Source organism: Sturnira hondurensis, unplaced genomic scaffold (assembly GCF_014824575.4).
Source record: "Sturnira hondurensis isolate 20B ecotype Veracruz unplaced genomic scaffold, ASM1482457v3 Scaffold0014436, whole genome shotgun sequence".
In the NCBI taxonomy this organism is placed as follows: Eukaryota; Metazoa; Chordata; class Mammalia; order Chiroptera; family Phyllostomidae; genus Sturnira; species Sturnira hondurensis.
In genome coordinates, this window is record NW_028087067.1 from 1,984,841 (window position 1) to 2,010,438 (window position 25,598).

General features: G+C 57.0%; 1 protein-coding gene across 1 annotated transcript in view; it reads left to right on the forward strand.

Annotated features, from left to right (window-relative positions):
- CSMD1 (CUB and Sushi multiple domains 1) overlaps positions 1 to 25,598 on the forward strand; it is a 775,017-nt gene that overhangs the window by 735,936 nt on the left and 13,483 nt on the right. The window contains exons 52-64 of the mRNA XM_037063399.1: positions 3,876 to 4,049; positions 7,208 to 7,381; positions 8,605 to 8,778; positions 9,615 to 9,803; positions 12,378 to 12,551; positions 13,726 to 13,908; positions 15,044 to 15,220; positions 15,773 to 15,952; positions 18,418 to 18,591; positions 18,862 to 19,035; positions 20,751 to 20,824; positions 23,451 to 23,562; positions 25,297 to 25,476. Coding sequence (XP_036919294.1) covers positions 3,876 to 4,049; positions 7,208 to 7,381; positions 8,605 to 8,778; positions 9,615 to 9,803; positions 12,378 to 12,551; positions 13,726 to 13,908; positions 15,044 to 15,220; positions 15,773 to 15,952; positions 18,418 to 18,591; positions 18,862 to 19,035; positions 20,751 to 20,824; positions 23,451 to 23,562; positions 25,297 to 25,476 — 2,139 coding nt within the window. The remainder of the gene's footprint in view (positions 1 to 3,875; positions 4,050 to 7,207; positions 7,382 to 8,604; positions 8,779 to 9,614; positions 9,804 to 12,377; positions 12,552 to 13,725; positions 13,909 to 15,043; positions 15,221 to 15,772; positions 15,953 to 18,417; positions 18,592 to 18,861; positions 19,036 to 20,750; positions 20,825 to 23,450; positions 23,563 to 25,296; positions 25,477 to 25,598) is intronic.

Sequence of the window (25,598 nt, forward strand, 5' to 3'; positions counted from 1 at the left end):
CGGAACAGCTGTTAATTAAACATGTGGTAGAGCAGTTTGCCAGGAACATGGACATAATTAGGGCAGGCCGGTGACCTCGGTGAGCCCTCCGTCCTCCGCCAAAGTCAGGGGCAGCCGTGCCCCCAGCTGGCCCTCCAGACCTTCTCTTCTGGGGCGATTCCCCACCCTCAGCGGTGTCCTGGTGCGACCGTCCCGTCCCTGGATTCCTCCCCACTGCGATTCTGAGTTAGTGAACCCCCTCCCCCGCACAGCCGCTGGGCCGTCCTCACGCACCCAGCCTGTGACGCGAAGTTTGGAGTCTTGGAGACTCGGCTGTCCAGGTCTCGGGGACACCAGGGGCAAAGGAATGGGGCCATTTACCCCTGGGCCCCGTGGGACTGTTCCAAGCCAGCATCCTTCTGGCGGGTCAGAAAAGGCACAGGAAAGCTTCTGGGGCTGGGGGTCCCTGCATCGCCTGAGTTCTGCTAATTGAAGCCCCCCTTTGGTTGGCCCTCTTGGGAAGGAGGCGGGAGGGGCCCCGTCGACCTCCCGTGTGTGCGTAGAGGGGTGCCCGACTGATGGTGCGTGCACAGGTGAGTCAGCCCGTCGGCCAGCCCCTGTCACCTGCACGGGGGGAGACCGTAGAAAGGCGTCCTTGCCGCCTGTCTTCCACGTTGGAGGGGACGCGGCCACCACTCAGAACAGCGTGAAGTGACACTCTCACAACTCACTCGTAAGTGTGCAGCCTGCGTCGGGCAGCTCCAGGGGAGCACATCACCCGGGGACAGCCGACGGCACGTTTGCACACCTGCACCCCTAGTGAGGACCGAGTTCCACTTACACACGAGCATCAGAGCCCGCAAGCGGACGCACCGTGGGTGAGGGGAGAGCAGGTTTCCCCTCAAAACTCGAGGGGAGGAAGGAGCCCAGAATCAAGGCTTTGCCATGGGGGTTGGTGAAGGTGGTTTCTGTGTTCCCCTCATACTGGCGGCCCCCTTTCAATCAGGCAGGGCTCCCAGGAGGAGGCGCTTCCCTTGCCCCCCTGTCGAGTTACGGCCATGGAGCCTCGGCATGGGGGGTGGGGGCATCACCCTGCGGCTGGCGCCGGACCCCACTCCATTCATTTCCCTTTCCGATCCACGGAGTTACGGAGGGCAGAGCTCAGATAGTTCCATCGCCACCAGGACACTGACAGAGGTCAGGAGAGCAGAAGGCAATCGGAGCCCAGCGGGCCTTTCTGCGGAGCTGGCGCTGGCGCTGCAGGCTGCTGGGGCCTGCGGGGGAGGAGGTGGCCTCGCACTCTCTTGGCCCCGAAGTTTAAACCACGGGCCGATTTCCTTGCACAGCTACGAGTGGGTCTTTAAATGTCACGGTCAAGTTCACACTATGTTTGGGAAAAGGCTTAATGAAAAGTTCACAGCAAACTGGGGAACTTCGATCCTGGTCGGACTGACCTTTGGCACAGCAAGGCCTTCAGCAGCACCCCTAAATGCGCAGGATATGACCCCCAGGGGCTCAGCCGTCTCCGGTGCTAATGAGTCAGGGAGCCCGCTCCTCAACAGCGACACGCTCCGAGCGGAATTTCCCGTGTTTCTGGGGGGCGCCGCCCGCAGAGCACACACCAGGCTGTGCGTGTCTGCCTGTCCGTCCCACGTGGACCCCGGGGCACCGCACCTGGCAGTAGAAACAGCCTATCTCAAAAGGCTGGTCCTCGTGGGAGGGGTGTGTGGTTTCCTCCACGTGGACCATCAGCGAAGGTTTCACCCTTTGGATCGGCCCCTGATGAGGAAGGAGGTCCTGCAACGGGGCTCACTGGCTGAGCCCTGACCTGCTCGGAGCACCTGGAGACCAGGTGTCCGCAGACCAGGCGGGGGCCCGCGGCATGGCGAGGGGACGGGCCCCTGTGGGAGAAACATTGTTTTCACACAGTAACAAAGGACTCGAACGTGGTAGCAACAAAGAAAAAGGACGAATGAACAACAGTGTGGAGAGTGCGGTGGGGCAGGGGTGGGGGAGCCGGAAGAGGGGACAAGGATACATGGTGTTGGGAAAAATTCAATAAAAGTTGTTTATCAAAAAGAAATGACAATTTCCATTATCTGCATACCTAAGAAGAAAGCTAAGCACAGAAGCTACCAGAATTGTAAGGAAAACAGATACACGCAAGCAGACAACCCCGGACTCCATACCTCTCTCTCTCTCGATGACCGAGGGGCCCATGGACAAAGCATCGGCAAGGACTCGGGTTTGAGGCACGATGCCGTCCGGTGTGACCGGCGCTGCCAGGTCTGCTGCGCCATCTGCGGAGCCCTCTCCCGGTGAGCGGCAAATCGTCCTCCTTTCCTGTGTTCGCCCGGAACACTTCGTAAGAGGCATTCGAATTTGAGGGAAGTCTCCACGCGTAAGGTGTCCCTGCTCGGCACCAGGGAGAGGGGGCAGGTGACTAACCCCCAGAACTCTTATCAACGAAGACGGCCGGGATTCACCACCGGACCCCTGCTGGGCTTGGCCTGACAACCCCCAGCCCTGGCCCCCACCCTCCTTCCTCTTTAGCTGGGGATGGTGCCTGAGGTGGCCCCCTGGGCCGGTCTGGAGGGTCACTCAGTGTTCCTGGTGTCTCGAGTGTGTCCAGGATGCAGCCTTGGTCGTGGACTTCTGTTTGCTTTGCTCCTGTTAGGCTGTCCCTTTTCACAGGGCTCTCACCAGGAACTTAGAAGGGTGGGCGGGAGTTACTTTTCCTCTCCTACTGGCCCAGCCCCGACAGGTGCACCCTGGAGGCCCCGAGGCTGCAGAACCGGCCGGTGTCCCTCACAGGCAGGTGCCGACGTGAGGTCAGAGCCATGTAGCCTGCGGCCAGGAGCTTCGCCCCCAACCTCTGTTTCCCTGAGTCTCATTGGTTCCCTGTCAGCAAGGAAGGACCCGGGCACTGTTAGCTCCCTGCCAGCTCTGGCCCCAGCCCTTCGCACAGGGCGACTCTGAGTGGAGCGGCGGTGTCTGAGCGCTCCTTTTATTTAGGGCAGCCTCTCCTCACTCCACCCCCACTCCACCCCCACCTGTCGGAAAGAGGCTGCAGCCTCTGATGGGCCCGTGGTTCCTTCTGCCCCAAGACTCCACGGCCGTCTGGGCTCCGACACTCACGCTTTTGGAGTCCAGGGAACCAGGTGGTGTCGTGTGCATCTCCAGCAAAAGTGACCATTTAATTTAGCTCCCAAACAGGCAAAGTCATGGGGGCGGAAGTGGACACCATCAGCGGTTATGCGGGGACAGCAGGTGTACCCTGGGGACATTCAGTCACCCCATCTCCAGCCACGCAGGGGCTGGACTCTTCCTTTTTTAGAAAGACTCCATACGTCACCTGTCAAGTCAGCCTTTGCATGGAGCTCAGGGTCCCAACAAATCACGCAAGTCCATGGAAGAATAAATGAGCTAGGGCTGTTATTGGGGCAGGACTTCCTGCCCACTCCCTGACCCCAGGAGAGACCATTCTGAACTCCTGCTGGGCACAGATCTGTGTCCAGAAATGGGTGCGTGGTTCTGTGTCTGAGGCAGATGGGTGGACAGGAGGCCGGCACGGCTGGTAGATTGGCCTGGGTGTGAATGTGTTTGGGTACTGAGTACTTTTTGGAGAAAGGCTTAGCTTCCTGAGGGGGTGGAAGCCCAGGCAATTGAAGGGACCCAGACCATTTTGGAATCCACTCTAAACTTCCAAGCTTTCATTTCAAGGAGGTCAGAGAAGGGAAATTAAGCTTCCCAGCTGGCTGGCCCGCCTAACCCTGAGCAGACAGACACCCTGCCCCGAGTTCTTGGTGAAGATTAAGACGGGAGATTCGGTTCTTTTCAGGCGACACGGTGACCTGCAGAGGTGAGAGTCACGCCATCACTCTTTTGTCTCGTAGTCATCTCTTGCGGAAGCCTGCCCTCTCCCCCAAATGGCAACAGGATCGGGACGCTGGCCGTTTACGGGGCCACGGCCATCTTCACCTGCAGCACAGGCTACACCCTGGTGGGCTCACCCGTGCGCGAGTGCCTGGCCAACGGGCTGTGGAGCGGCTCGGAGACGCGGTGCCTGGGTAAGCGCGCCCACCCCACCTCCCGTGAGCAGGCAGGTCAGTGAGCCTGGACGCAGAGCATGGCCAGGCCAAGCACAGGACAGGCTCTCCACAGGCCTGACAGCCCGTGTGTCCGTCACACCAGGTCTCACTGCTGCCCCGACCCTGTGAGCTGTTCTCCAAGCAGCTGCAGGGTTGCTTCCAGTCTGGCCAATAAGCAAAGGTCACACCATGCCTGAGGGGACATAATGCTGTTTCACAGAGTGCAGAGGAGGTGAATTTAGAAGAGCTTATGCATTTAAAGAATTACAAATTATGGCAACACGTTAGCGAGAGGGCTGGAGGCAAGTACAATGAATCATTTTAAACAGCAAGTGTGAGCAGTGACTTGGTCTCCTTTCCCCTGAGGTTAAGATGTTTTGCGTGATTATTGTTAGAAACCGAGTTGGTAGTGTTTCTCTTGAAAAGCCTTGTGAGTAAGTGTGTGGAAATTGTGGAATGAGCAGCTTGAAGTGCAGTGGTTTTGATGCTGCTCTTGGGGCTCTGCGTGGTTGGTAGAAGGGGTTAACTGCCTCTGAACCCTCTGTGATCCGATGACGTTCTCACCAAGCAACAGCCCTGGAAGCAGCAGAGCGGACACATCGGCTGTCCCCACGTGAGGGCCGCTCCCGGGACTGAGCCGGACTGGGGTGTTTTGAATCGTCTGAGCTCACAGTCTACACAATCCATACTCTCCACACGTACTCACACGTGGTCTTCCACTCTGTCGCCTCTGCTGTCTGTCCTGTCCACCACGTCCGTGACAGATGGGCACGGTTGCCACCTGAGCGTTATCCTCGTTCCGTTAGAATACCCTGCGATTGCTGGAATAAGTTTGCATTTGCTGTGCTATCATGACCTTGGTATTGAATTTGGGAAATAGTTTATTAAGGTGACAATCACGTGGCCGAAATAGCAACAAGGCACAATTCGGAGCAACGCTGAAGGGCCCCGTGTTTTCCTGGTTCTTCAGGAGCCGTATCAGGACGTATTCTTCAAATGCCGTGTGTTTTATGAGAGATTGACGTAAAAATTTTAATGAAACAGCTGAGAGTGATAATGCTTATTTCAGCAAAGACAGGGGCACCAGGGCAGGAAGATGGCTCCCTGCCCCCACGGTGTTTGCCGGGGGACCTTCAGGGTGAATCCGGGAGCGCAGCGGCCTGGGAAGGTAACGCATCAGGCCCAGCCGGCCCTGATGTTCTCCTCTACACGTGCATTATTGGGGCTGGTCAGCGATGCCACGATGCCCCCGTCCCCCAGCTGAGGGCCACTGTCCCATGTCTGAATGACGTCTGAGGGCCATCATTAAATTCCAAAGAAACACTGCATAGGATGTAAAGGTTCCTAGGATGAGACTCCTGCTTTTAAGGAACTTAACGTCCAAGTAGTAAATGAGATGAACACCCAGTGCCTTTAAGGAGGAGCAGGGATCACTGAGGAGTGCAGAAGGGGCGGACAGTGTTGCTGGGGGGTTGGGGACAGGGCTCAAGCAGGAGGAGACGAAGAGGGAGTCAGCCTACTGAGCAGGTGACGTTTCCACAAGCAGAAACGGAAAAGTTCAGCCCAGAAACGAAGATGCAGAGAGACCTCCATGCGGAACAGTGCAGGGCGGTCCTGAGCCTCTGCCCTGGGTTCCCCCGAGCACAGCACCCCCTGTCTGCGGCCCCGTGTCCACTGGGAGCAAGAGCTGGACCAAAGGAGGAGATACGATCTTGGAAGAGAATGTGTCCACCTTCTCACAGGTCTCCTCCAGGTCGGGCAGGCGCCAGACACGGGGGTGCCGCCTGGGGTCCTGCTCCTGGGACTTTAATAGTGAAGATAAATAAGGAAGAACATTCTGCGTCCACCTGCTCCCTTTAAAGCAAGCGAAGCAACAAACCCTCCAGACACTGGGTGTGGCCCCTGGGCAGTACCAGAGTGTCTCTGTCACACCCCATCGGAACACGCCAGAAGGACTGACGGTGCCTCAGGGACACTGTCCCAGGTTCTGTTTGTCAGCGCTCTGCCGTGGAAGCCTATCCGCCTGTCACCCCCTCACTGGTCAGACCGCTCGGTCAGTGGGCATAGGGAGCCCCAACCCTCCCTCCTCCCCGAGGCCCAGCCTCCTGCCCCTCCCCCACCCAAACCCGCTCTGCGTCCCTGCGCCCCTCCCTCAGCTCCGGGCTCCGCCTCCAGCTCCGTGCCCACCACGTTCACCGAGACTCTGGCTCAGGGGCACCCCAGGGCACGTGTCCGAGGTCGAACTGATGGCCTGACACCTCTCCCTCCTTTGAAATCTCACAAAACATTTCGTATTCTCTCACAGTGGAAATAGACTAACAGGANTGCTCCTGGGACTTTAATAGTGAAGATAAATAAGGAAGAACATTCTGCGTCCACCTGCTCCCTTTAAAGTAAGCGAAGCAACAAACCCTCCAGACACCGGGTGTGGCCCCTGGGCAGTACCAGAGTGTCTCTGTCACACCCCATCGGAACACGCCAGAAGGACTGACAGTGCCTCGGGGACACTGCCCCAGGCTCTGTTTGTCAGCGCTCTGCCGTGGAAGCCTATCCGCCCGTCACCCCCTCACTGGTCAGACCGCTCGGTCAGTGGGCGTAGGGAGCCCCAACCCTCCCTCCTCCCCGCAGCCCAGCCTCCTGCCCCTCCCCCACCCAAACCCGCTCTGCGTCCCTGCGCCCCTCCCTCAGCTCCGGGCTCCGCCTCCAGCTCCGTGCCCACCACTGTTCACCAAGTCTCTGGCTCAGGGGCACTCCAGGGCACGTGTCCGCGGTCGAACTGATGGCCTGACACCTCTCCCTCCTTTGAAATCTCACAAAACATTTCATATTCTCTCACAGTGGAAATAGACTAACAGGATAAACAAGATTCTGGTAAAGTAAGTACCTGGGAAAATCATAATTGGGGAAATCAACCCATTCACAGTCTCATATTTGAAATGGTACTATGTTACCCACAGTTGTTGAGAAAACAGACAAGTTGGACAGAAAAACTCTGTGCCATCACAAATAGGGGATATTTTTACTGACGCAGACATCCAGGGCTGCTACCTGCTTGGCAATGGAGGCCCACAAATTCTGAAGACAGTCCTTTCGTGGAAAGACTGCCGAGTGTGCTCACTGGTTTCCCCATCTTTCAGCGGGGCACTGCGGGTCCCCGGACCCCATCGTCAATGGCCACATCAGTGGGGACGGCTTCAGCTACCGGGACACTGTGGTGTACCAGTGCAATCCTGGCTTCCGGCTCGTGGGCACCTCCGTCCGGATTTGCCTGCAAGACCACAAGTGGTCGGGGCAGACCCCGGTGTGTGTCGGTGAGTGCCCCCCTTCCCCCCGTCTCTCAGCTTCAAGTCGGACGGAACACAGACCTGAGTGGAGACATGGCCTGAGATGGACCACCGGGCAGCCTGTCCCCTTTTGTCCCCAGGGTTCCTCCCGCGCTGACTCTGTCCCCCTCCCAGAGACCCATCACTCCCCTGGGAGGGATCCTTCCCCTGACGTCCTCACAGGGCAGATGGGGACAGGAGCAGAGCTGAGTGTCGGGGCTGGCTCTGCACCGTCCCCGCAGCAGCCCACTCCCTCCGCCCCCACAGTTCTGTGTGTTTGTCAGGGACCCCTCACACCACAGAGTTTGGGGACCAGTGCTTTCTCCCATAGAAAGAGGCGAGTTGCATGTGACGATTGCCCTCAAACTCGGTAACTTCCAAGGTCAACAGGAAGGGGTATTTTCAGGAGAGATTGAACCCACACCGCAGATTCGGTCTTAAACCAAATTTTCTCCCACCTGTGCTTTATTAAACGAGGGGATGTGTCTCTTACTGTGGCAGGGTGACAGGCACTGTCCAGGAGAGCCAGGGGGTGAAGGCTTTACTTAGAAGGAGAAATAAAGGAGGAGATAGATATAAAGGAGGAGAAACACGGCGTTTTTCTGACGGTAATGTGGTTTTTCCTTTGAAAGGGCCAGCAAAGGGTGTCTGTGTTGCTGTTAGATTGGGCTTGATGTGACGAGAGTTCGCCGCGTCTCAGAGGATCACGAAAGAGGGGTCGTCAAAGCAATGCTGTCTAATTTGCACACTTGTTTTTGCTAATTTCCTGATGTGAAATCGGTATAGGCATCATTTATCCATACACAGTTTAAAGGATCAGCCATGCCCGTATAATATTTGGAAACGAGGGTTCTACCAAATTAGCTGGTGTTCTAAGGCAAAAATACTCAAAATTCATAATTAATGCAAAAATTTCAGCATCTCTTGTTTTCATCGCTCTATTTGAAAATTACTTATTATTCTATCATAAGACATAGTAATTATTATGATGAAAAAAGTACATTTTGGGGGTACATTTTCCACAATTTTAACAAAATCATGTGGGTTCAGGCCATGGTGTTTTCCCAGTAGCTCCTCTGAACTGTAGTGTCTGATTAGTTGTAAACCCTGGAATCCGTCCATTCGAGTACCTGCTGCTTGTTACTGATGAGCTCTCAGTGACAGGGGAGGCCTGCTTGCTGACGATGACATGCATCTGTCTTGCCCCACAGCCATCACCTGCGGTCACCCCGGCAACCCCGCCCACGGCCTCACCAATGGCAGCGCCTTCAACCTGAACGACGTGGTGAACTTCACCTGCAACACAGGCTACGTGCTGCAGGGAGCGTCCCAGGCCCAGTGCCGGAGCGGCGGCCAGTGGAGCAGCCCTCTGCCCACCTGTCGGGGTAGGAGAGCCCCCGGGAGCGAGGGGGCACTGCCCCACAAGTGGCAGGCTCTCCCACGGCATCTGCCCCTGTAGAAAATGTTCCCCAGGGGAGCACGCATCTCTCCGGCCTGGGCCTCCCTGTGGGACAGACGTTCACTCGGACAGAGCCTCTAGGGCTCCCTGCTTCCAAGACAGAGCACCTCCCTTTCCTCCCTGCACTCGCTCGCCCGCTCCTTTGCGGCTCCCGCGTCTGCTCAGCATCCCTGGGACCATGAGCTTGCAGGCTTACGGAGGTGCCACCCACGTTCACCAGAGTCCGCAGCCTGGCACCCGCAGGCTCCTTCCGAAAGGGGCCAGCGCTCGATCCACACGCCTGTCGGGCCGACAGCAGAGCATTGGACCTGCAGCAGAAAGCGGGCACACTCTGAGTGTGTGTGTGTGGTGGGGGGGGCTCCATTACTGTCCGACACGATCCAGGAATAGCGCCTGTGGGTAAGAGTACGTAACCAAACGAGCTTCAGCTGTTTCTAAGTTATTTTCATAACATAAAGCTTAACCAAGAAAACTGGAGTTTAGAGTTTCCATGGAAGGAGCCCGTTATTACGAGGTAGTTCAAGGAAATTAGCCTCACGTTGCTAAAAGTGCTGTAGTTGCTGGTAACACTCCTGACATGTTTGACCCCAGTGGCCCGAGGCGGTGAGGGGACTTCACAGGGGAGCGAATTTTGTGACGAGCCGGCTGTGCACAGTCACCTAGCGGCCTTTCTGCTGTGACAAGGGGCCCCTCCTTCCCCGCCGCCCTGGGTGACGGGCGTGGCTGTCTCTGAGCCCCGCCTGTCCTGCCGTCTCTTCCCAGTGGTCAACTGCTCCGACCCCGGCTTCGTGGACAACGCCGTCCGCCACGGGCAGCAGCGGCCCCCAGAGAGCTTCGTCTACGGGACGAGTGTCCTGTATCACTGCAAGAAGGGCTTTTACCTGCTCGGCTCGTCCGCCCTCACCTGCACGGCGGACGGCTTGTGGGACCGCTCTCTGCCCCGGTGCCTGGGTGAGTGGGGCCGTCTCGCGTGCTCGTGCCCCAGGAGCTTCTGAAAACCCCAACACAGCAAGTGGGCTTTTTGTGAAGTAGTCACACCGGTGTCGGCTTTTATTTCTCTGTACCCCCCAGCCTCCCAAATCACAGGTTGTGTTGTTACCATGATGTCTGCACAGATGGGCAGGAAGCCACCAATGACAACTCAGACTAGTTTGGGGGGATTAAAGGTGGAGGACATTGGCATGCTCACACCCCTGGCTCCAGGGAGGGACGGCAGACGTGCCCCCATGGGGACCAGCTCCATCTCATCTCCCCTCACGCTGCTTGTCGCTGCTTCAGCCCAGCAGACGGCTAGGCGTGTGCAGCCAGACAGGGCGCCCAGCTCCGTGTGCCTGTCACTTGGCCCGGGTTCGGAAAAGTGGGCCAAGGTGCTGGTGGGGACAGTCCACCTGTCGACCTCCCAGCTGTGGCCAGAGCCGGGAGCACCTGCAGGGGCTGATTTGGGTGTCGTGGGCACTTCTGGTCAATAGCAACTACACTGAAAAAGAGGCTCATCCTCACAGTGGCTTCCTCTCCACCTGCACGGTTGACCTGGGGCAGGCAGAGTGGTGTGAGGGACGGGCTTCAGGGAGCAGACGGAATCTGGGACCCCCACAGTAGCCCCCTGAAAACATTATTATCGGTACACCTCCTACCACATAGACTAATGAAAACCCTTTGTTTTAACCTAAATGGTTATCATCTCTTTTTTTTGGCCTGAAAAAGCACATTGTCCTTGTGCTCACAGATAGCCATCTTCTTAGAACACAGCCCGAAACTCAGGAAAAGGGGCTACTCTCCTTGGCCCTTTACCAATCGGTCAGAAAGCAGACAGCCTTTACAATGAGTATTTTGTCTTCTCGGTGTGTATTCCACGTGCATGAAGGAAGTGGAGGGTTGTAAACCCCCCGTGGGTTGCGTGTGATGAGAGGCCAATGGCCCTTCCCGCCCCTGGTCACTGCAGAGCATCTCAGTGCCTCTGAGAAAGGCGGGGGGCTGGAGGTTCTCGTCCGGCACGGCACTGCCCTTCCCCACCCGTCCGACCCGTGTGGGGATGCGCCTCTCTTTCCGGCTGTGACCCCGCCGGCCATCTCCACGGAGAAAGAATGTGGAGAGGCGCCCAGCCCTGCCAGACCAAAAACGCATCAGTGAATTCATTGGGGTCGTCACCAAATCTTGCCCGCTTTCTGGTTTTCTTTGCCTTCCCGCAAGGGAATTTCTCCTAGAAATCATTCTTTTTTCTTTTTCTCCCCAAACATTTCTTGGAAGCCTTCCTTGGCTTGTGTGAGACTGCGTTTGTTTCTGTAACGATGCCAAGGTGCTCCCGATCTCCGGGAAGCAAGTTCTCACCGACTCACGAGTTCCTGGGTGGCTGGCTCACCCCTACCCTCCACCCCCTTCGGTCATTAACCATTGGAACTGCCAGGCACTTGGGAGCAGAGTCCTCCAAGGGGCGGTCCACTCCCCCAGCCCTGCGGCAGCCGAGTGGCATCGCGGGCTTCGCCCTTCGGGTTCCCTTGATTTGCTTTCTCTCATCTCCCCTGGCGCTGCTCACATACCAGGGCTCTCACTGATTCGGCCGAATTAGCTTCTCCTTGGGCCCCTCTCTGTCCAGATCAAGCCGTGATGTGCCGTGAACGGCTGTCTTGTTCTCCGGGAACTAGCCAGCACCACCCCAAGGGCAACCATGGCCTTGGGATGAGTCACGCCCTCCTGGCCGGCCTTCAGACCACTTCCCTAAGGGCTACCGCTCACCGTGATTACCCTTGGGTGGCACTTCAGCGGCTTTGCGATGACCTGTTGAGGACTTGAGTCCCATAAGTGGTTTGCAGGTAGCATAAAGTTTGGAAAGAGAAATCTTTATTATCCCATGTGAATCTGGAGTCCAAAATATGGCTTCTTGAGGGATAATTTCTGAATAAATTATGGGTCTGATTTGGTATGACTTTAAGAAAATGAATGGGAATACTGAAATTAGGTTGTAGAATGACTTGAGAAGCAAACCAATCAATGATCTATGATTATTATTGGACAAACATTTCAGACTCTTACCTATTCAAAGAGAAACTGCTGGAGCTGTCTCCTAGCCGTCAGAACTCGAAGAGTAAGCAAACGAGATTTCCCCCAAATTATTACATGTGGTTGTCATCTAACTGAAGAAAGAGTGGAAATGGTCCTGAGGAATCTATGTTAACTTCTAACATTTCGAATAATACCGCTTATTTGGGATACGGTTAAGGGCAGATGGAAACGTCTGCCTGGAATGACTTTCTTCTGAAAATTCGCCTAAAGGTGAATGTGTGTCTTAGGCAAAGCCACTTCGATTCAAGGCTTATAAAACCTCTTCATTGGCAGGACTCCCCTCGCCTGCAGTGATGTGTGGGGATGCGGGGGGGGCGGGGAGACGTGTTCAGGAAACGGTGTTGCTCGCGCACACGGAGCCATGGGGCACGCCGGCATCCGTGGGAGTGTGCGTGGGCATTTATCACCGACGCAGAGTGGTGTGATGGGGATGACATGCACAGTGGTTCCTTCATTTCCCTTCAGCTGTGTCCTGCGGGCACCCAGGTGTCCCGGCCAACGCCGTTGTCACAGGGGAGGTGTTCACATACGGGGCCGTGGTTCACTACTCCTGCCAGGGGGCCCAGAGCCTGGTGGGTAACAGCACCAGAGTTTGCCAAGAGGATGGTCACTGGAGCGGGACCCTGCCCCACTGTACAGGTGAGTGATGGCTGTGCAGGTGAGAGATGACTGTACAGGTGAAAGATGACTATACAGGTGAGCGACAGCTGTGCAGATGAAAGATGACTGTACAGGTGAGAAACGACTGTGCAGGTGACTGATGGCTGTGCAGGTGAGAGATGACTATACAGGTGAGAGATGGCTGTGCAGGTGAGAGATGACTGTGCAGGTGAGAGATGGCTGTGCAGGTGACTGATGACTATACTGATGGATGATGACACAACTGAGCAATTATTTGAAATGCTGCAATTATTTTGAAATTATTAGTAGCTCTGTTTTAGTCAAATATGCCTTTAATATATATCATCATCATGTTTCTAACTAGTTTCAGTATTTTATTTTATTTTTATCACTCTTTGTCGCCCTACGCCCTCTCGCACCCCCCCACACACCCCGGGATCACCAGGCTGCAGTCGGTGTCCTTGAGTCCTTTCTCTCTTCCTTGTTTGCTCCACCCCAAGCCCCAGCACCCATCAGAGCCAACAGCCCACCCTCTGCCTCGGAGACTGTCTCCACTCCACCCTCCTCACGCTCAGTGCCCATCACCTGCTCGTCCCGGTCTGTCCCGCAGGAATCCAGAGCTGCTCTGGCACCTGTGCTGGGCGCTGGCTCAGCGTGTCCCTGTTTGCTCTTTGTTCTTTTTCTGTGTTTCCTCCGAATCCTTCTGTGTCTCCCCTGTGTCTGCCACTGATAATTCCTTTCACGTTCTTTGAAAAACGTAATCGTCTTAATATTCCATGATCACTTCTCAAATAAACACTCACGGAAATGGATGTGTAGAGGATCAGCAACTCTGGGTGTAATTTGGAAGAATCAGACCCCCCTTGGACTTGCGTTTGAGTCCCCACTGGCCCTGACCCGACGGCCCCTCCGCACTCACACAGACACTCCCGTGGGCAGGCCCCACCTCCGCCTGCCCGTGTCCTGTCTCCTCTCCGCAGTCCCAATGGTGGCCACAGCTGCATTTCGGCGGACGGCTGGTGTTCTGGGGACACAGACCGGTTTCTGCACTGTGACAGAATCTCCCTCCCTCGCTCGCCGCAATGCCGTGTGACTGTGACCCTCGTTCAGCACATGTTTTGGTGGCTCTGCCTCTCTGTTTTAACTAAGTCTAACCGCCCTGGGCTCTGCCCCGTGTGTTTGCGGCCCACAGGAAACAGCCCTGGGCTCTGCGGTGACCCGGGGACCCCTGCCCACGGGTCCCGGCTCGGCGACGAGTTCAGGACGAAGAGCCTCCTGCGCTTCTCCTGCGAGGTGGGCTACCTGCTGCGCGGCTCGGCCGAGCGCACCTGCTTGCTCAACGGGTCCTGGTCAGGGCTGCAGCCTGCGTGCGAAGGTGAGTGCACCCGGCCTGCGCAGCAGCCTCACAGTCAGACACGCGATTCCCTCAGACATGATCAGAGAGGCTTAGGCGGTTGCACAGCGAGGCTGCCTTCCACGCCCCATGTCGGAGAGTCGCAGGAAACAGACTGCGCAGACGGAGACACCTGGTTCAAACGGCCGCGGGACATACGTTCACACCCTCTGAGGGCTTACAGCCCTAACAGGTTCCGCCTGCTGGTGACATGGTCTGGTGCTTTCGTCACCTGCTGGTGGGGAGGAGCTGAGTGAGGGACCGGCCAGCCGGAGCGTGGAGGCGCCGATGGGGTCTCTGCAGCAGGAGCGGGTCTCTGTGCGCGCCCCACTTCCAGGGCTCCACCGGCCTGTGTGCGGCGCCCTGTGCCACAGGACACTTGGGGGTGGTTTCCTGTGTCCTGTTTTGAGTGAATGTACTTCACCGTCACCTTGCAGAGGCATGGCAGGGATGGGGAGACACCCAGGGACAACAGCAAAATGCCACAGACGCTTTACAGACCCTGTGTCACATGCGGGCCTGGCTGCCTTAGCACAGTGGCCGGGGGGACACGGATTTGTCTGGGGCCCAAGAAATCACTGGTGCTGGTTTCGGGCACGTAGGACACTGCATGTGGGAGGGTTTCTGCCTGCAAACCTCTCGTACCTTTTGAGTGCCACGGTCACACACATTCAACAACTGTTTCCATGTGGACGAAACATTTGTTATATAAATCGATGGACGTGGATAAGCAGGCATAATATCAGTACAAGAAATGCCAGTCACGTCTTCTTTACCTTCTCCTTTTTCTACTCCGCCAGCTCTCCTTGAACCTGTGTCTCCTTTTATCGCATGTTACACGGAGCGTTAGAAAGTAACGTCTACGTGTACGATCGCAGTACACTGTCTTTATAGACTGTATCGCAGTCTGTATCTGTATCACAGTGTATGTAGTATAAGAATGTGACACAGAAAAGGATGGCGTGAGCCGTAAAGTAGACGTATGTTGACCCCCTCGGGAAGAGTAATGGCCCTGTCACTCTGCGACCACCCTCCACCCTCTGATACCCCTCAGGCCCCCGGCCTCCACACCCTCAGGAGTGGTCACTTCCCTGTGCCCTGTCTCTGCCCCTCACAGCCGTGTCCTGCGGGAACCCGGGCACGCCCACCCATGGCACAATCGTCAGCAGCGATGGCATCCTGTTCTCCAGCTCGGTCATCTATGCCTGCTGGGAGGGCTACCGGACCACGGGGCTGACGACGCGGCACTGCACGGCCAACGGCACCTGGACGGGCACCGCGCCCGACTGCACAGGTCAGGAGCCGGCACCCCAGCATGCCGGGTCAGAGACACCTGGGTTTATTTCTTCCAGTGAGGCGTCAACTGTTAAACACAGAGAGAAAAACATGTGCCTGGCTTGGTTGAATATTCTGGCTCTACTTTGTAAAAAACCTTTTACGGTTTTTCTTTACTTTCCTACTTGTGTGGTTGAAACTACCTTAAATGGCCGCTGAGCAGGGTGTTGTCACACCGAGGCCCCCAAAAGCCCAGGTATGTCCTCTCCGTGGGCCACTTAGTCTGCAGGGAAGTACAAGAGGCGCCAGGTTCTGTGATGCCGACTTAGCCCTTGCCCTGGGGTGCAGTCACACCCCCTGCCCAGCTGGGGCCCTGCGAGGAAAGCAGCCGGCTTTCAACGGAATTGAAATAAGCGATGCCAAACGCTGGTCGGCGGCAAAGCCCTCTGAGGAGCCGGTCGCTCTAACAGTTCCCAGTGAACAGCTCTGAATAGACCCTCGGGGGTCACTTGGCCAGAAACCACATAGGTAAGTCGCTTCATGTCAGTGTTGTGTTTCTCTCACGTGGCAGTGGTGAGCTGTGGAGACCCAGGGACCCCGGCCAACGGCATCCAGTTTGGGACGGACTTCACCTTCAACAAGACCGTCAGCTACCAGTGCAGCCCCGGCTACATCCTGGAGCCCGCGGTGGCGGCCACCCTCCACTGCACCGCGGACGGCGCCTGGAACCACAGCAAGCCCGTCTGCAGAGGTCCGTGTGGCCGCGCGGTGGCTTTCTTCTCGCCCGGGGACGTCGTCTCTGCGCTACCTCTCATTCCCTCTCCCAGCGTGTACGCGGCCCTTCTGTGAGCTAGGGACTCCTGTGGACTCCTTTGCAAATGTTAAATCACCGGATTTTCTTTTCTTTGTCTTTCTTTTTTTTTTTTTGGCAAAACAGTCAGAAAAGATGCATCATACTACAGTGTGTACGCCCTGGTATTAAAACGCAAAGCGGCACGTAGGCTGTGCCGAAATGGAGCTGGTTTCCCTGGGACAGGCTGGTGCCCAACACCACTCGGCGTGATTTCAAGTCTGATGAGCTTTTAATTACTCTCAGCCCACTGCTCAGTCCCGATGAGGAATTCAGTAGCTCACTGCGTTAAATGACATTTATTGTCTCATAAATTCTGAGGCTCAACCAGGAATGCTAACTAGACGAGCAAAACTAAAATGAGTAATAAATAGGAGCTCACTTCTTCCCTGCGTGATCGCACAGAGAATGTGGGGCCGGAGCTGGCGAAGGGGGGACGGGCAGGGCGAGGACCTCCCGAGATGCTCTCCTGCTCTCGGGCCTGTGAGGGTCGCAGACCTTTTCCAGCCCAAGGGGGAAACGTTTCGACACAGGGCTGCTCTGCATCCGACAGACCACCCCACCCACCCCCCTTATGAATAAAACAAAATGCAAAGCTCTTCCTCACTGAGGCAGTTCACCTTCTGGGAGAGATTTCAAATTCAAAATGACTCATCCCTATTCTGCCCGAAAAAGATGAGGATTAGATGATACTTCCAAAGCCAACACACCTGGGTAAATGGACAGAGGTGCCCTCATTAAATTCGTGGAACTGGAGTTCCAACAGGAATGGGGGGTGCCACTCCACGGGCCTCACAAATGCTTGGTGACGAATTTGGGGGAGGCTCTGGGTGAAGGGGAGAGAGCAAGATGGCAGGGAAACTGGCAGGAGCTGTGCGCTGCTTTGGGAAGGGGGTTGGCAAGCCAGCCTCAGGTTTCCCGAAAGAGGCCTTCTCTTCACAGTGAGAGACTCGGGTGTGGTGTGTGAAACGGTCCCTATAAACGACCCCCAGCTCGGTCACTCGTGATTGCACTGACGCGCAGAATTTGAGAGGCAGAAGGAGTTTTCGTGGCACACTGCGGTGTTTGACGTGTGATGTCTAGCACTACGAGAACAATTTTATTCAGTTTCCTCAAGGCCGTCCTCTCAGACCTCCAGAGGTGAACCTGGCTCACAGAGAGCCTGGCAGAGGTCAGCGTCTCGGATAAGGAGTTGGAGGGGTCAGAGTTCAGAGTTCGAAGGGCAGCCTTCCCGCCGCCAGGCCTGGGTTTGGAGCCCTCGTGTCGGTCTGTGTTGGCGAGCGCGCATATCGGTGGGATGAAGTCTCAGGGTGGACACGGTGGTTCCAGGTTAGAGTCAGGTCACAGGGAGAAATGGCAGGGGACCTGCTCCTCCTGCTGCCAAAACTGTCCCTGGCAGACGCCCTCCAGTGTGACAAGTCCAGGAAGCTCGTGGGTCTGCGGGGAAGGTTCTCAGATGGTGCCCCACCCCGACCCCGCAGGCCTCTTAGGCTGGTAGCTGTAGCGGGGAAGGTGGGGGGGGGACTAGCACCCCCCCCTGGCACGTGGTCCCTGACAACTGTGTTTCCCACGGAAAGTACACATGAGGCTGCAAGATGGCTGCGAGCCTCTGGCAAGTGGTATGTTCCTTCTTTAACTGCTCAAGCATTTGTTGTTTTCACGATTCCACAGAGGCATCGGCAGTCTCTGTGTTTGGAAAATGTGCATGGTCTTTACACAGAAACACAGCAGAGAAGTGCTGGCCTCTTTCTCTGCAAACCCACAAGCCTGTGCCCAAGTCACGTGACCAAGCCCTGAGCCCCCTTCCCCTCCGTGGCCTCCGTGAAGGGACACATGGACTGGGAGCTCGTCTCCCTTTCTCAGCCTCAGACACACTGAGCGTGTCCTGCTCGGTCCTGCTTTCCTCACCGTGTGCGTCCCTGTGCTTCTCTGTCCTTGGTCTAAGTCGACAAGCTTCAAATGAGGCCCCGCAAGAAGCTTTAAGACCCGCAGTCCTTGACTATTTGATAGTCAGGGGCACTGACCTCTTTTCCCTGAGATTGTCCAATTTTTTAAAAAAATGACGACAGCCAACACAACAGTAGCCGTCCAGTGTGAATGAATCAAAACTATTCCTATATTTTGTTACTTTGGCCACAAATACTCTTCCTGGTGTGCGCAGAAGTTTAGCAATTAGCTTACACCTGCCGTGCGTGTAAAGGGTGGACAATCGCCATCTAAAATAACGGAGAAATGTCAGGGAAACCTCTGATTGTTTGGATTTACCGCCTCCTCGATAATTCCTGTATTTAAAGACCACTGCAGCTGTCCTTAACGGCCGTGGTGGGGGGCGCGCACTGTCTCACACGCGTGTGCTTTGCCCACAGCGGTCCTGTGCAGCCCGCCGCCCCGCGTCCTGCACGCAGAAGTGGAGGGAGCCGACTTCCGCTGGGGCGCCAGCGTCAGCTACCGCTGCGAGGCCGGCTACCAGCTGTTTCAGCCCGCCATCCTGTCCTGCGAAGGCCAGGGCGTGTGGAAGGGGGAGACACCCCAGTGCCTGCGTAAGTCCCCCAGCACCTCGTGCCCCTCGGGGGCCCTCCATCCACAGCAGCAGGAGCCCCCGAGGTTACGTTTGAGGCGACAGCCGGCCCTTGTCGTGTCTAGCCAGCTACGATGGGTGGATGTCCACTCCGAGCCCGCACTGCCCAGGGGACACTCCGTCCCATTGATCCCAGAGAGGCACCGAGAGGTGGCCCAGAACCTAGGTGGGGGTTAGAGGCCACCTGACCCCCCGGCCCCCACGGCTGACTTCCCTGTTGTTCCTGCCGCAGCTGTGTTCTGTGGGGACCCGGGCACCCCTGCGGAGGGCCGGCTCAGCGGCAGAAGTTTCACGTACAAGTCCGAAGTGTCCTTCCAGTGCGCGCCGCCCCTCGTCCTGGTGGGCTCCTCGAGCAGGACCTGCCAGGCGGACGGCTCGTGGAGCGGCGTGCAGCCCACCTGCATCGGTAAGGACGACAAGGCCCCCGGGCGGGGGTCTCGGGGCGGACGCATTGTTCTGAAACCGGGTTGCCTGTGGGCACGCGGTGTCCCCGGGGGTGGTTGCCTGTGTAAGTGCCGATGCAACCCCCTTCAGTCACGCAGATGAACTTGGAGTTCAGGTTAGAAATGGGCTAAGGTAGCTCCTAGAGGCTGGTCTCTTGCCACACGGTCCCCGCCCCCTGCCCAGGTCATCTGACTCCCGCACACTTAAGGGCACACCAGCCGTCGTCATTGCCACTCTCCAGAACAACCGCAGCCAGGAGGACAGATGGCTGGCCACGCCGCAGCCCTGCCTCCCCCTATGCTGGTCTGTCACTTCAGTCCCCACAGAACCAGGCAGGCTGGTGATGGTTAGAGTCACATGGACACTCGGGTTCCGATGGCCTTAGAGTGTGGGGACAAAACTTGCAAGTTGGAAGAGACCGTCCTCGTGTCCTAATGTCCCCGTGTCCCCTAATGTCCCAAAGCCCCATGTGTAGGTTGCAACTCTGCTTAGGCAGGGGTTCCCCTGGTGACAGCGTCAGCCGCACATAAACCAGAACCGCCGTTCCCCGCCTCTGAGCACAGTCGCTGCGGGAGCCCCCAGTCCGAGCCGAGAGTACCTTGCGTGCTGGCGCTGTGGGGCCGGAGCCTGGGTGTGCTGTGCATCTGTGCCGCCCAGCCGATGGTCTGTGGTCTTGGTTGTTCCCTAAGAAACCAACTGATGCGGCTTAGAAAACACAAAAGCACCCTGGAAAGATGATCCCAGTGACGCGGTCTCTGCGTCTCCCAGTCCAGCCGCTCCGGCTGCAGACAGGCTCCCCGCCGCCTGATTTACGCGGCAGCTGCGTGGTAGCCGTCTCCGTACCGAAGACATATTTCTGCCCCAATAGCCTAGTTTCTCTTGAAAACCCTTTTTTAAGTTCCCCTGTAACAGCTGAAGAGACTCACATCATACAGCTTTGTGCTTCTCAGTGGCTGAAGCCCCTGCGTTCTGGTAAAATGCCAGTCGGCCTAGCACTGGCTTCGGTTCTGAAGCATTAAGTGTATTTCCTCTGTTTTGAGGAAAATGAATTTAAAAGAATTGAATGAAGCTGTGGATGACCAGAGGAGCTGGCCCTTCAGAGAATTGTTTAAAAACCAAGGACCAGGCCCTGGCTGGCGTGGCTCAGTGGATTGAGCACAGGCCTGTGAACCAGAGGATCACGGTTCGATTCCCAGTCAGGGCACATGCCTGGGTTGCAGGCCCAGTTCCCTGCAGGCCAACTTCCGGCAGGGAGCGCACGGAGGGCAGCCATACATTGATGTTTCTCTCCCTCTCTCCTTCCCCTCTAAAGATAAATAAAATCTTAAAAACAAAAACAAAAACCAAGGACCATTACGATGGTCACCGAGGGCGGAGCTTCATGAACCAGCCTGTGTGACTGCCAGGGGAAACCGTAAACCAGAGCGTGGGGAGGGTGTGCATGTTCTGCCACAGAAAGTCACACACACCGGGTAGAGGGGGAGAAAGCACTCGCCCTTAACCCCTAAGAAGACGTCGGGGAAGATGAGAGTAACAATGTAATTTCTAGTTGCCCTGCAAAACATCCTGCACCCCGGTCAGAACACAATTTCCTCGGGGCTGGGAGACCATCAGGGGAAATAGCGGCGTGTGTATCATCGCCGGCCTCTGGTTTTGTTTTTTCACCGTGAATTTCAGACCCCACCCATAACGCCTGCCCGGACCCCGGCACGCCGCCCTTTGGGATACAGAACAGCTCCAGAGGATACGAGGTAGGGCGTGTTTACTTCCCTGCCTGTCTATGAGTGTAACCCACCCCCGATGGTAGACACGCACACAGGTTTTCACGCGCTGTGTCCGATTTCTGTCACGCTGGCCACACGGCATTCATCCCACCGGAGGTATTTCCGGGGGGGGCGCTGTCACGCCTGAGATGGCGCAGGCTTCTCCTAATTCACCCCGTGGTGATTGCCTACTGATTTCAGTCTGAAAACACGTGTGCGTTGCACTTTTTTTGTCTGTGGGGCTGACGTGGCAGTTCTCGAATTAGTGCACGTCACCCCTAAACAGCTCCGTGAAGGAGGACCCCATGTGGTGACCCCAAATAGTGGGCCAGTGTTTCAGTCACGTACTCCAGCCCCCGAGGCTGAGAGGACTGTGTGATCGCTCTGCTCCGCACGGTCACTTAGAACTCGATGAACTACCGGCGAACTCAATACCACTTTCCAACACCCGCTGGACTTTTTTAAATAAAAAGCACGTGAGCATTTCAGGAAACATGAGAGGAATCACTGAAAATGGAAGGTCACGCAGCTCCAAATGCGACCCTGCCCAGTGACCGAGGGACCCACGGCCGTCGGTGGCCCTGGCCTGAAAGCAGCCAACATTGCTCCCTGCTTGCAGGTCGGGGAGTCCTCCTTCCTCTCAGGCCCCTTCTCCCGTCCTTGCCGAGACCGAGGTCCCCTTGCCGCATGGCGGGGACGCACACACCACCTCCTGATGGCGCTCCTCCCCGGGCGAAGGAAGCCCTCTCGGCTCTGGGGTTGAGTCGAGCACGTCTGCTGCAGGTCCCGTGGCCGCCCCAAGCCTTGGGGACAGGCCTCGGGGACAGGCCTTGGGGACAGGCTGTCTGGCACACGGTGGGCCGCAGCGGGAGGCGGCAATAGAGAGAATGCCGCAGACGCTGTTTCTCCCACATCCCACTGTGGCACTCTGGTCTCGGTCAGCAGGGTCCCCGCAGTCCCTCAGCTGCCTGTGTGCAGCCCGCAGACAGGAGACCAGACGGAGGCGGTGCTGGGCCGTGCACTGTGGTCCATCTGAAGCTAAGGGGACAGGACACCCCTCACCCCCCTGGTGACGAAGGCACGTGTTGCCCCCACAAGTGACAGGTTGGGGCTCAAAGTGAGGTTCGCTGGTCATTTAAAGAAGGAGCCCCCCACTGGGGGTTGGGTGGGTTCTGAGTGCAGCGGGGGAGATGCCCCTTGTTTCGGTCCGCGTGGTGCATCGTGGCTTCACACACGTGAAGGGGGCCACGTCAGCCTTGGACCATCCCTGTGTCCTGTGCTGCCAGTCACTCGTGCAGGCGCCTGGCTCCCCTTCTCCTGCTGGCCAGGCCCCATATACTCACGGACCCCCCAGCAGCTGGCGCCACTGCACCCCCAGTGGCCAGGCACGTCCTGCTGGGAGTGCCTCTCTCCCGAAGGACCCCGTGTGCCTCCTGCCAGTGACAAAGGTCCTGATCTCCCTCCCGCCAGGCCCCCATCAGCAGGCCATCAGCAGGTCTCCCTGGACTCAGAGCTGGATTCCGGGGGGGGGGCAGGGACCACCCCCTGACCCCACCTTGGACTTGCAATTATTCTCATGAACTTAGTTATTCTCATGAAGTTCAGATAAATGTGCATTTTTTAGAAGAAACCCCGACCTCACTGTTAGGGGCCAGGGCTGAGAAGCTGCTACTGTTTCTGACTCTCACCATCCCTCCCCCACGGGCAACTCCCTCTGGGCGTTTTGCTCACCGTCACTCCTCCCAGAGTTCCACGAGGGAGACGTGTGCAGGCCAGGGGACAGCCCAGAGGCAGAGGGTCTGAGTACCCATGTGTGAGGGGTCTCGGAGCACAGAGCAGGCGCCACAGTGGGTGGTGACCAGAGCACTCACGTGGCTTTGCCAGGAGCCTCCGGGCACAGTGGGTCCTGACCCCACAGGGGGCCGTGTGCCAGCCCAGACCGCCTTCCATGGTGGGTTTCTTTGCCCAGGCCTTGGTCTTGTGTTTGTGATATGAGTGACCTCTCCACACATGACCGTAACTCGGTCTCTGAAACCACCTTTTCTAACTCCTGGCCCCTCCCAGGGCACCTCCAGGCAAATCCAGAGACAGAAGAACAGTAAGCACGTGAGAGACGCAGTGAGAGTGAGGCTGGGGACGCAGAGAAGCCGAGTCCCCCTGACGCATTCTGGGAAGACCCGGGGGAGCGTGCGGGGCAGAGAAGGGGAGTGCGGCCCGGGCTCCAGGGCGAGGCAGGCTCGCTTGGCCGAGGCCTGGCAGAAAGACATGGCGGGGAGCCGTGATGCGCTCCGTCCGAAGCTCCCGGCGTGGGTGGAGTTTGGAACGGAGCTCAGATGGAACAGGTTGGCCAGTGCCCAGAAGTGTTCACAGCAGCAATTTGCTAATAATTATCCGTGGCTTAAAACGGGAGCAGCAGGGGAAAGTGGGGGGAAATTACGACAAAGTGAGGAGAGGCGGAAATGAGAGGAGCACTGCGCTTCCAGTGCCCAGGGAACCGCCCCTGGTGCGCACGGCTCACTGGATCTAAGGGCTCCTCGGAGACACCTGAGGGACCGGAGCTGGGCCCCCGCCGCACCGCACCGCGCCTCTGAGCCCTTGTACCCTCCCCCTCCAGGTGGGAAGCACGGTGTTCTTCAGGTGCAGGAAAGGCTACCACGTCCAGGGCTCCACCACGCGCACCTGCCTGGCCAACCTGACGTGGAGCGGGACCCAGACCGAGTGCATCCGTGAGTGCGGCCCCTCCGCTCAGCCCCTCCCCCGGTGCCCCTGGGGTCTGGGGAGGGCTCCCCTTCAAGGGAGGTAATGGGGGGCCAGCCTGTTTTTGTTGGATTGATGGTTTTTTAGTTCCTAAACTAGTGTCTCTCAAAGTTGGACTTCCTAGAACCAGTAGGGTCGCATCCCCTGGGGGTCTAGTGGACACGGGGGGCGGTTCTTTGCCCCCTGCCCACACTCGCCCATCAGAAACCCGGGACAGGGCAGGCGGGGCAAGGAAGGACTGCGTCTGGCCTCCCTGGTGCTCCAGGGGATGCGAGGCCCTGGGAGGCTGAGAGGCCCCCTAACCCTTCACCGCAGTGCAGGGCATCGTGGTGGCCTCGCAGGGAGGAAGCCACTGTCCTTCTGGCGCATCTGCCTCTGACCGCCGGGGAGGGCCACGTGGGCGAGGCGAGGGGTCCAGGGATCCAAGGGAGTGTTGGAAATGACCAACCGTCCCCACGGCTCCTCGGGATCCAAGTTTATGTCCCGACTGAGCCGTGAGCGTTCGGAGAGGTGTCCACCCTACTGGGTGGACAGTCAGCGAGTCAGTGTCCCACCCCCACCACCTCAGCATCTCTCTCAGCAGTAAACGTCGCAAGAGCAGAATGTTGTCAAAATTACCTTGATAGTAGATAAGATACGATGCTTGTGCATATTTATCAGTATTGGGAGATACACATCTATTTCAAAGCTATCGCCTTGACCCTAAATCGCTACTCAGATCATGTCCGTGGGTGTTGATGCACAAGCACACAGACACACGCACGTGCTCACACCTGTGCGTGTGCAGATTCCTGATACCAGGTCTCCATGGCACTGGCGTTTGCTGAAGCCCAGACTGTGATGATGCTTCCAAGGGCTGCGTTCATGGTTTTAACGTCGTGAACTTATTCTGTAACAATCTGCCCAGCCCTTCTCTTGGGGTGTGTATCAGTGGATCAACTTTATAAAGGATGCGAAGTTACCTGACATCTAAACATTGAAATCTTGCGGATTCCTAAATTATATTTGGAAAGGGAACGAGGCTCCCTGGTAATTCCATTACTAGGCACGCATCACATGTTCACCAAAATTAATCATTCACTTAACTGAGCGGTCGATTCGCTTATTGGCCTGGAGACCAAAATCAAGGCACATTTCTACTCACGTGCCAGTCTGTTTGTTCAGTCTGTAGGACAGGCCGTCCAAGGAAACCCAGCGTGTTACTGACCTCACTGGTATATCCCAAACAACCCATGTTTATTTCAAAGCTGTGATTTCTATTGTACATTTCCCCACATGATCACACACACACTTGTTGAGAGCAGGCTATATATTCATACACACAGGGTGGGCAAACGTCCGTTGCAAGTTATTTGTATGGGAAATAATACAACAACTATGAAATAATAGTTCAAGAGTAAGGTCTGTGTTTTGCATACTCCCAACTGCAAGCCACTTTTGTGTGTGCGTGTATATGGGGACAGAGGGAGAGAGAGAGGCAGGGAGGGGACAGACACCAGCTCGCCCTGCTGTTGGAAGGTGCAGAGGGAGAAGGGGGGGCATCGGGGGTAATTCGGTTGATACTGTATTCACGCTTTCAAAATACAAAGCAACTGCAAAGCCTTTTCCAGAGCGTCACCCTCTCTTCATGTCTTCAGACACGTGGGTTAAGTGCATAGTCAACCGAGTTTCCGCGTCCCCTAACGGGATGAATGCCCTTGCAGCTCACGCCTGCCGACAGCCGGAGACGCCGGCCCACGCGGACGTCCGGGCCGTCGACCTCCCCACCTTCGGATACACCCTGGTGTACACCTGCCAGCCCGGGTTCTTCCTGGCCGGGGGGTCCGAGCACCGCACGTGCAAAGCCGACATGAAGTGGACTGGGAAGTCGCCTGTCTGTAAAAGTAAGTCGCCCACGAGCCTGCCTCTGGCAGAGCCAAGAAGAGGCCCGCCGCCCACCAGGCTGGGGTGCCGGCGGGACACCCCCACGCGAACAGCCTGACGGGCGCCCGACTCTGTCCGTGCT